General features: G+C 56.1%; 1 protein-coding gene across 1 annotated transcript; it reads right to left on the reverse strand.

Moving 5' to 3' along the window:
- Nucleotides 1-893: 893 nt before the first annotated feature.
- On the reverse strand, nt 894-10,891 carry LOC149524477 (C-type lectin domain family 4 member K-like). Its single transcript, XM_089777656.1, has 6 exons — nt 10,810-10,891; nt 8,922-9,029; nt 6,147-6,287; nt 5,257-5,408; nt 3,296-3,348; nt 894-1,746 (listed from the first exon to the last, which is right to left on the reverse strand). The coding sequence occupies exons 1-6, from the start codon at nt 10,889-10,891 to the stop codon at nt 1,584-1,586; spliced, it is 699 nt and encodes a 232-aa protein (XP_089633782.1). The 3' UTR covers nt 894-1,583.
- Between the last annotated feature and the right edge of the window lie 274 nt (nt 10,892-11,165).

The raw sequence follows: 11,165 nt of genomic DNA on the forward strand, positions 1-11,165 counted from the left end.
GACTTACCTCCCGTGAATTGGGTTGAAGTGACATCGCAACCCAGGGCTGCTTTGGAGGGAGCTCTGGGGCTGGGGCCTTAGGAGCCGTCTCTCCCAGCCGTGGCCCTGCCCCACCCCGACTTGCCCACCCCTCAGTGGTTCTCTCCTGGCGCCTATCGCTGCCTGCACAGCCCGGCCTTTATAGCTCCCAGCACAGCCACACGCCCGCCCCGCTGGGAGGGGACTCAGGCTGAGGGTGGTGGCCATCTGGTGGCTGTTCCTTGCTTTGTGTGGACAAAATCCCAGGGTCCGGGCAGGGAGATGCCCCAACCACCGCTGCCTTCGCCAACACCGAGTTCCCCTGCATGAGACAATGCTGCATTGGTTCCTTCCAGGGAAGTGACAAGGGGGGTGCTCCTGTGCGGGGGAAGGAGCAGCTGTGTTCAGTTACACTGTGCTTCGGAGGAGCCCCAGGAGAACCCAAACACCTGTTAACCCCTCTCCAGCAGACCCTGAATTGCTCCCCACCGTGGGGCGAACACACCGTGCGATGTACACGGCACAGCAGGCGCCACTTGGCCGTTAGCGAATACTGGCACATGTACCCAGCGCTGCTCCGTCCTTAACTCCGATTGGTACCACGGCTGTTTGCTCTTCCCTTCCTGCCCATCCCCATCCAAGGCACCGAGCTGAGATCACACATCCCCTCCTCCCCCCCAAACCCCCCAGGAGCAGCACAGACCCTGAAATTCTTCAGATGTGAGGAAAATGCAGTTGGGGGCCCAGCTTCCAGGGAATCCGCTCCCCCACTGGGATCAGAGCCCCAGTGAGTCATTCAGATGAGCCCCCTGTAACAGTGAAAGCGGAATGTGCTCACTGGCTGCTCCCCCGGAACAATTACTGACCCTGCGCTGGACAGTGAAACCAAGTGATTTTATTCAGTACAAACAGCAGCAGCGAAGTGGTTGCCGGTGAAAACAGGCCGAGCAAAGTCGATTACAGATTGAAACTAACAGGAAATGCAGAGCGAGTTCTGTCACTCAAAGCTGAGCACAAACTTACCCTGAAACTGTTCTTCTTTCAGCCAAGCCTCCAAGCCAGAGAACGCCCTTTCCCTGGGGTCTCTGGTTCATTCTCCTGGCAGTGACATGCCAGGCAAAGACAAAAGCCTGAAAACTTCCCTGAGTAGCCTCCTTCTGGGGCGGGGATTCTGCTTCTACATTCCCCCTCCTATGGACAATTACCTGGTCAGACCCTAGCACTTGGGGTGATCATGTGACTTCCTAAAACCAGCCACTGCTTAGACTCACAGGACAAAAGAGTCTGTTTACAGGTGATCACCCAGACATGCAGGGAAATGCCCACATGGCTTTCATTTGCATAGTTAAACCCTAACCCTTCCCCTACTCCATATCTCTCACTTTACCCCAAGAATGGTGCACACGCCAATCAGACACATGGCACCAGCAGCTTGTGGCGTTAAGGCTGATGGGTGACATCAGGGATTTGTCCAAAGCATCTTCGGCTTATGCATGTTTGTGCCCATAAGTCAATTTCATAAAGCAAAGGGGGGGGAGGTTAAACTCTCACACCGGCCCTGCATGTCACAGCCCGGCCTGCCCACGGGCCTGCTTACAGATCCACCGTGCAGGCAGAGAGCAGTTGGCATCATTCCACATAGCCTGCTTCTTTGTGCGGCTCTCAACACAGTCTTCTCTGCCGCCGATCCCCTGGTGCCAGTTGTCAGGCTGAGGGTGCTCCCAGAACCTGCAGAGTAGAGTGTTCCTGTCTCAGGAGAACCACGGCCACGTGCCGAGCTCGGACTCTGGTGTCAGCAGGGGACCAAGACACCTGGAAATGACTCAGCAAAGTGCCCCCCTTCCTACCCCCCCCCCCCCCCCAGCGTTCTCTGCAGCATTTGTGGTCGGGTTAGCAAAGGGCTTAGGGAGGGGAGGGGGCAATTGCCCTGGGCCTGACGGGGCTGGCAACACGCCCAGGAGAGCATGGCCAGGCCACCCAAGGCAGGTTGCAGGGGCAGGGGCAGGTGCAGCTGCCTGGGCTGAACAGGCTGGGGAGTGGAACGAGCATCTGGGGGTGTGAGCAGGGCACTGGGCAGTGGGGGACACGGTGTGTGACTCCAACCGCTAACGGCAGGAGTCCTGGAGCATCTCTGGGTCTCTGTCTTGTGACAAAGCTCTGGGTCTGGATCTGGGTCTCCCTGCGGTAACCACATCGACCTGCCACGGAGAAATGAACCAGACCCAAATCCCCCTTCCCCTACCCCCCAGACTCTGGGGTGTCCAGGCCTGGCACCGTGCCCCTGCCCATCTCTGCTTCTCAGCTGATGGGTGGATCCCTGCGTCAGGTTCCAGGGCCGGGCACCTGAGCGCAGAGTTTGGCACAAGGCACGTCCCAGGTTTGCTGCATCCAGCCACCTTATTCTGGCATTAAGCCAGGCCCTTGGTAGGAGAGAGATAGTTAGGCCTGCCTGCGGAGCCACTTTGTTGGGAATTTAGGTATTTTTATCACTTAGGGTATGTCTACACTACCCCGCTAGTTCGAACTAGTGGGGTAATGTAGGCATACCGCACATGCAAATGTAGCCCGGGATTTGAATTTCCCGGGCTTCATTTGCATAAGCGGGGAGCCGCCATTTTTAAATCCCGGCTAGTTCGAACCCCGTGCCGCGTGGCTACACGCAGCACGGAGTAGCTAGTTCGGATTAGGCTTCCTAATCCGAACTAGCTGTACTCCTCATTCCACGAGGAGTACAGCTAGTTCGGATTAGAAGCCTAATCCGAACTAGTTACTCCGTGCCGCGTGTAGCCGCGCGGCACGGGGTTCGAACTAGCTGGGATTTAAAAATGGCAGCGCCCGGTTTATGCAAATGAAGCCCGGGAAATTCAAATCCCGGGCTTCATTTGCAAGTGCGGTATGCCTACATTACCCTCCTAGTTCGAATTAGGAGGGTAGTGTAGACATACCCTTAGATAGTAATAAGGTACGTCTGTACCGCAACACTATTTCCAAATCACTAATGTTATTCCAAAATAACGTCATCCACGTCGACACAGCCGGCAGTTATTTTGAAGTAGTGTCAAAGTACTGTCAAGTGAGAGGCCTGCTTCCTCCAACTCCTGCAGTCCTCAATGCATGAGGAGTAAGGGAAGTCGGAGGACTAGGGCTCGATTTCTAAATAAGTGCCGTGTCGACGCTCCCAATTTTGAAATAAGCGCCGCAGTTGACGTAGCTCAATTTGCGTCGCTTATTTCGAGTTGAGCCCTGCAGGGTAGGCACCCCCACAGACTCAACATGCCAGTCTGTCTGTATTTGACGGTCCCAGGCCTTGTCAGCAGGGGCAGCCATCACCTGGGAAATATAGGGTCACGTCCAGACACATTCTGAACCAGTGCCAGTGAAGTAGGGCAATTTGGGGAGTGAGAAAGAGGATCCAACCCAAGGCCTTCAGAGAAAGGGAGGAGCCTAGACGAGTTAAGGAGAACAAAGGTGGATCGCTCTGTCTCTGGCAACGACCCACTAATCAGTAGCTGGGTTGTGAAATCTTTTCTGTGTGGTTAGGATACTCACCGCTCCACTACTGGTTATCTGCCCACTTCTGTCTCGTTCTTTGATTGCTTGTGTGTGCGTGTAATCCAATAAAGGGGGCGCGATATGATTGGCTACATCCACATGTTACTCTATGACGATTGGTCCGTTCCATTTCAGTAGAATGATTGGTTAAGGTATAGCTGAAGAGATTACTAGAGGCCTTGGGGGTAGGTAGTCATTTTTTGAGGAGTAACGTTAGTTCGAACCAAGGGGTTTGGTTCGAACTAACGCGTTCCGGTGCGCACTTCCTGGTTCGAATCAGCTGTGATTCGAACTAGCACGCTGGCAAGATCTTGCTAATGAAGCGCGGAATATTTAAATCCCCGTTTCATTAGCAATTTCGAATGCCTGCATTTGCATCCCTAATCCGAACTAGGGTGCAAGTGTAGACATACCCTATGAATCTCTGTCTCCCCTCCCCATTTACTATCTAGCATTGTTCCCAGAGATTTTCCTCTGTCTTTTAATTTGTCTTCCTTTGTTGCTCTGTAGCATCTAGCAATCAAACATGCACTATCAAGTTTATCTTTTGTTTTGTAATAAAAATCACTTTTTTAAGGTGATGATTTATTTCTGGTGTCCTGGAAGGTACAGGAGATTTGTCTGTCTGCCTCAGACTGAGAGGTCAGCTACTAGAGACTGCCGCTTGTTTTCCTCTTTTCTTTGTTCGAGCTCTCTTAGGGTAAAAGAGCTGGAGGTACCCCTGGGGCTGGGTTCAAGTGTTCACCCCTGGTTTTTAGGGATTAAAATCACTTGATGGTGGCAGCAACCATCCCCTCCCCAATCTGTGTATTGTGATTCTGGAGGGAAATGTTTTATAACCAGTGCCTGTAGAGGCAAGGTTTTCAGGCTGTCTTGTGGACCCTCTCCTTCTGCATTCGAAGGGCCAGAGTGGGAACAGCCCTTACACTTGCTCATGTGACAAAGGCCATTTGGGGAGGTACTTTTACACAAGGAGAACAGTAGGTTTCCCTCCACATGGGCAAAGGTACAAGGGGGATCTGGGGGCTTCCTCCATCTTTGTATTCAGTCTGCTCCTCAGTAACGTTTTTGTTCCCGTCATCGCTCCACCACGTCCGAAGCATCTTTGCCGTGAATTGGACCCGGAAGGACGGATCACCCCTCCTAACGTAGGACTAATTCCAGAGGCTTGTAAGCTGGCAGTTGATTACATCTCTACTAAGAGACTGTTCCAAGAACTCTGTGACTGGTGTGTGTGACACGATCTCCTAAACAATTCTACTCTCAGCCTTTTCTTTCCTTTACTAACGAACCTCAGATGCTAAAGGACTGGCCCAGCGTGCCCTTTGGGGGAAGCTCTGAGTTGTGAATTGACCTGGGAATGTGGCTGCTCCTTTGGGATCAGCAGATCCTGTTGGGACTTTGTGAGACTGGTTTTAGAACCTCTCACCTGTGTACGTTTTGGTGCTGGATGTGGCACAGGTAAAGCTCGAGTGTCCAATGGGATTGCTTGTTTGACTTCAGGCCGGCCAGTGTGGCAAATAGCAGGGCTCTGTGTGACGGGCTTGGTGCCTTTTCGCAATCTTGGGATGTAAGTGAGCCTGTTTCTGAGCAATCTGCCCTGATTTGAACCTCTAGACTCTGTCACATTACAGCCCTCAACAGCCTTGAGCCATGGTCCAGGCCCTGAGAGGGTCCTGCACTCACCTGTTCATCCTGGGAGGAGACGGAGGTCAGGTGTGAGCCCTGAGACACACAGAACTGCTCAGCCTTATCCCACGACTTCTCTTCTTGGGAGAAGTAATAGAGGTTCCCGCCGTGACACCTCCAGCCTGCAGAGACCTTTGTCCACACGTCCCCTGGGAGCAGAGACTGGGGTCAGACACCCAGGCTAGTCACAGGGACACCTTCAGGGAGCTCAGGGTTTCTCCTGCTGCATTTCCCCTGCCCCTCGGCTGCCCCAGACCCAGAGAACGTCAAAGCCTGATTCTGCAGCCACTCAGTCAATCACTTCAGTAGCAATAGGCAGGATCCCAGAGACACAGAGAGCAGCCAGCCCAGAGTCCCTCCCCCAGGACGGAAATGCAGCTGCATCTGGGCTGGAGCAGGTGACGGTGCCAGTGCAGAGCAGCTGTAATGGGAACGGGAAGACTCACTGCTCAGCTGAGCTGGCGGGGGAACTCAGGCGGTGGGGGGCAGAGGATGTAGCAGCGCAAGGTGGAACAGCCCCTGGTTCTGCACCAACAGTGCTCAGTGACCATTAGTGGTCAGTGATCAAAGTCTCAGGCCTATTTCCCATCGGGTTCCCCCCACATCCTGCAGGGGGCGCTGGCCCGGGGAGAGTTCTGAGCATCACTCCCTTCCCCGCCTCCCCAGCACTGAAAGGCCGGTTTGTCTCTGCCTGTGCCTGGACTGGCCTGGATCGAGGCCGAGGGTGCCACTGAACTCCACACGGATCCCTGCGGGGTGGTGCATGCGCAGTCACAGGTGTGTCTCATTCAGGGAACTCGGTGCTGGTGACAGGCCCTGCACTGGCAGCCTGGGAGCCTGAGTCTCGTTTCCCCCCCGCACCGGCAGGACCAGGGGCTCTGACTCACTGCAGGAATCCGACCCGGCTCCTCGCGCCCCAGCGACCGTGTCCAGACGGGTCTGGAGTTCTCTGTTCTCTGCACTGACATTTCCCAGCCGGGCTCTCAGCATCCGGACTCCTGCCTGCACTTCGCCCAGGAGCTGCAGCGCTGGGAGCAAGTCAGAGCGACGTCAGCGGGGATCAGAACACGGGATTGGGGCGACGTGTTCTAGGGCAGCCCCTGCCGGCCCCGTCGGGCCAAGCCCTGGGCAGGCAGGAGGTGACAGGCCCTGCTCCCAGCGGCTCCCAGTGGAGATAGACGCTGGGTGGGAGAAGTTGTTTTCCTAAAGGGCAGTCGAGGTGCAGAGACGCAGACAAGGTCCCATGGGAAGTCTGCAGCAGGTCTGGGAAGTGCATCAACTCCCTGAGCTCCAGGCCCGTCTCCCCAGCCACGTCTTCCTGACTCTGCCGCCCTGTGACCTGTGAGCGCGTCCCCTGCACCTGAGTGACTCTGGGCCACAGACCGTGTGTGTGCACAGCCCCTGTCAGATGGACAGACAGAGGGACAGGCAGTTGTGGCACTGCCCACACGAGAGCGCTCTGCCTCCATCACTGTGACAGGGGCTCAGAGGTTGGGGATTGGAGGAACCAAGGCCCAGGAGAGCCTCTCCTCTGATTTCAGCCCTGTCTGGTTCATGAGCTGCATCTCTCTGCCCCGCGAGTGTGACCCCGACACCGCTGGGCTGGGGGGACTCGGGCTTGAGGGACGCACTAGTGAAAGGACAGAAGACGCTGACCCCTGGGAGGAGACGGAGGTCAGGTGTGAGCCCTGAGACACACAGAACTGCTGGGCCTCCAACCACGACTTCTCTTCTTGGGAGAAGTAATAGAGGTTCCCACCGTGACGCCTCCAGCCTGCGGAGAGCTTTGTCCCCACGTCCACTGGGAGCCGAGACTGGGGTCAGACACTCAGGCTATTTACACGGGCACCCACAGGGAGCTCAGGGCTTCTCCTGCTGCATTTCCCCTGCCTCAGCTGCCCCTGGCCCAGGGAGCGTCTGAGCCTGGTTCTCCAGTCGCTCAGTGAATCACTTTGGTGGCCATAGGAAGGATCCCAGAGACGCTGCAGAGAGCAGCCAGCCCAGGGTCCCTCCCCCAGCACGGAAATGCAGCTGTGTCTGGGCTGGAGCATGGGCCGGTCCCAGTCCAGAGCTGCAGAGCTATAATGGGAATGGTATGACATCACTCAAGGGAACTCAGGAGGGGGGTGGGAGAAGGGGATGTAGCAGGCCCTGCTTTCAGCGGCTCCCAGTGGAAATAGACGCTGGATGGGAGAAGTTGCTTTTCCAAAGGGCAGCCGAGGTGCAGAAACGCAGGCAAGGTCCTACGGGAAGTTTGCAGCAGGTCTGGGAACTGAATCAGCTCCCTGAGCTCCAGGCCCATCTCCCCGGCCACGTCTTCCTGACTCTGCCACCCTGTGATCTTTGAGCACATCCCCTGCACCTGAGTGACTCTGGGCCACAGACCGGGTGTGTGCACAGCCCCTGCCAGACAGACAGATGGACAGGCAGTTGTGGCACTGCCCACACGAGAGCACTCTGCCTCCATCAGTGTGACGGGGCCGGGACCCAAACTGTTGTAGCTGCTGTTTAGGGTAAAATCCTAAGTAGTTAAATGTTTGGTTTGTAATGTTTGATATTATAGGGTAGCCCTGATAAATCAAAATGGAGGAACTGTTGTCCATTTTGTAAAACACAATGAAAGGCGAGTCACACGCCCTGGGTCTGTCACATCATGATTTTCCCGCCTTTGGCAGAAAACAGGTAAACAAGTTCCGGTTTAAACTGGATTTACCTCAGAGGTACGTCGCACGGGGTCTCCCTAGCAGGGGCCGGCTCTGCGGGGTCTCCCTAGCAGGGGCAGGTGATGTGGTGTTTCCCTCGCAGGGGTCTCCCACCTCAGAGGGCATCCCTTTGGTATTTATGGTCCTGCCAATTTTCTTCCACAAATTGATCTGAGGAAGCGGGTCTGGCCCACGAAAGCTCATCACCTAATAAACCATCTTGTTAGTCTTTAAAGTGCTGCATGGTCCTGTCTGTTGTACCATTTATTGTTTGTTGTTAACCATTGAATGCCCCCTGAATTCCCTATTTTGTAAATTTACCCTTAATAAATCGGTCATTCGTTAGGTTCACCTAAACTGAGTCCTTTGATTAATTAAGATGCTCCACCAGATAATAGACGCTGGCCATCACAGGATTCGGTCAGAGGGTTCAGTATTGTTAGGGGACTCCACTGCTGCCTTATCATTTCTCCCACCTAACACTGCCTAGGAAGGGCTCAGAGATGATGGGAGGTGAATAGAGGCCCAAGAGAGCAGCTCCACCAGTGCCCAGCTTCCACCACGGTCTGAATTCAGCCCTGTCTGGCTCATGAGCTGCATCTCTCTGCCCCGCGAGTGCAACCAAAACACCACCGGGCCAGGGGGACTCTGGCGTGAGGGACGCACTAGTGAAAGGACGGAAGACACTGACCACTAGGCCTCCTGGTCAGGAGCAGGGAGGGATGCAGCAGCCAGCAACTGCCAGGAGGGGTTAGGGGGGAGCCTGGTGCAGCCGTCCACGCCTGGGAACAGAGCCCCTATTATCAGAGGAGTGTGCAGAGCAGCAGTTGATTGGACAGGGAGAAGGCCAAGGGGCAGGGGGCACGTGGATGCGCCCACCAGCCTTCAGCCAGGCGCGTGCTCAGCTTCCAGGCCTGGGGAGGGAGTGACCCTGCTGCCAGGCCCCAGGCTGAGACTTACTGTCCGATTCCCTGGCGGGCGCGGCTGAGGTGTTGGCGGGCTGCAGGGAGACTCTCAGGTTCCACGCGGCTTCTTCCACCTCCTGCAGCCGGCTCCGTCCCCGGGAATCTAGAGATCAGGTGTCGGTGGGTCAGTGACCGGACCGACCTGGTTGGAGACGTGCCAGGCCCAGAGCAGGGCCTGCCCTCCGTGCCCGCCTGAGCGCGACGGCTGCGGCTGTCTCTTTGCAAGCCTCCCCCGCGGGCACACGGGAGCCCAGGCCGGTCGGGTCGCTGCTGCTGCACGGGACACCCCTGGGGCAGGGGGGCAGCTCTGTGGGGCAGGGAGCTGCGCCTGACACTCAGGGACCCTCTCCAAGTGCTGTCTGCAGCCTCGTCCCCCATCCATCCTGCACATCTGTCTCCCCTCTCCGGGGCTGCCAGGCTCCTGGCAGGTTTTCACACAACACTGGGTGTCACCCCACACCCTGCGGAGTCGGGAAGTTTCCTCCCATGTTCTCAGGTGGAGAACTGGGGTCAGAGAAGGTCATAAGAATGTCAGTGCGGTCAGACGGGGTGAGAGCAAAGGCACCTCCAGCCCAGGGTCCTGTCTGCCCAGAGGGAGGGAACAGACCAGGGAACCATCCTGTGATCCCTGCCCATCGCCCAGTCCCAGCCCCTGGCAGACGGAGTCCAGGGAAAACTGCTAATGGCCACTGATGGACCCGTCCTCCTTGAACTGCCTCAGTTCTCCCTGGAGCCCTGCTGTAGCTGGGCCATCACACCACGGCGTGGCAGGGCCCCGGGTGACCGTGGAGAGAGGGTCTGTTTTGTGTGGTCTCTGCTGCCTGCAGGTTTCACTGGGCACCCTCGTGTCAGTGGATGAAGGCGGGGCCACGCGTGGGGGCAAGAAGGGCCGTGGGCCCCCAACATACCACAGGGAAGGAGCAAGGGGCTCGCAGAGCCGCACAACAAGCAAGGCCTGGCACCGGCCGTAGGGCTGAGCCTGCCCTGCGCTCACCAGCAGTGGTGGGATGGGGAGCCACCTGGATCCAGCCACTTCGCCTAGGGGCAGGGTGGGGGAGGGAGGAGCTGCCCCCACTCTCTCCAGTGGCGGGAAGCGGGGTGTTGCACTGAGAGTTGGGGGAGAGATGGGGTGGGGGCAGGGTAGGGGGGGAGAGGTGGCCCCTCCCCAGGCTAGGGGTGGCACATGAAGAAACCACGGGCAGGGCCAGTGCCCCCTGTGTCCGTCCCCCGCAGCTGCATCGAGGAAATCACATTTCCTTGTTCGGTTTTCCCACCGTTCACAGACCTTCTCACCCTCCCCAAGTCTCTCTATTCTAGCTGAACCCCCTCCCACCCGCTATCCCCGCCTTTTAAAAGTCTGCTCCTATGGAAGCTGTTCCACCCGCCTAATCACTTGTATGGCTCTTCTATGAGCCAGTTCCCAAATCCAACACACATCTTGGGAGATAGGGTGACTAGTTCTGCAGGCAGTACTCAGGGCGTGGGCAAACCAAGTATTTATATAGTGGCAATGGGATGTTTCCAGTCTTCCTAGCTATTCCTTTCCCAAGGATCCCCACGATTCGGTTCACTTTGTGGACTGACACTGCACATGGACCAGATTGTGAAGGGAACTAGCCACCACGACGCCGAACTCTCTCTCTCTCTCTCTCTCTCTCTCTCTCTCTCTCTCATGCTAATTGCTCCTTTAGAGCCCATCATTGTACAGCTCTGGCTGGGATCATGCTCTGCCATGCGCACGACTTTCCATTCATCATCGCTGAATTCCTGCTGCCCTTTGGTTGCACAGTCACCCAGGTTTGTGAGATCCCCTGGAACGCTCTGCAGTCGCCTTGGGACCTAACCATTGTGAGGCACGGTGTAACATCTGCAAACTCTGTCACCTCCCTGGTCAGCATTTTTCCAGATAACATCCCTGTAAGTTGAACAGCGCTGGTCCCAGGCACGACCCCTGGAGCCCCCCATTCTGAGACTCGCCAGCCTCCCCACTTGCTCCTGCCCTCGGTTTCCTGACAATGTTTCCATGATTGTCTAATGATCCTTCAATTAATTGAATTAACCCTTCGATTGCCTTACTCACCCTGTCCCCCCCGTTCATAAACAAACTCTCGGCCCCACTGGCAGAGCTGGGAGCACCGCAAGCTCTGTAGCAGGTAAAAGCTGCCTCTGGGCCTAGGTCATGTCCAAATGATTAATTATTAATAATATTTATATTAATATAGATCTCAAGTACGAAATT

Source organism: Pelodiscus sinensis, chromosome 4, assembly GCF_052426305.1.
Source record: "Pelodiscus sinensis isolate ZL-2025 chromosome 4, ASM5242630v1, whole genome shotgun sequence".
NCBI classification, from domain to species: domain Eukaryota; kingdom Metazoa; phylum Chordata; order Testudines; family Trionychidae; genus Pelodiscus; species Pelodiscus sinensis.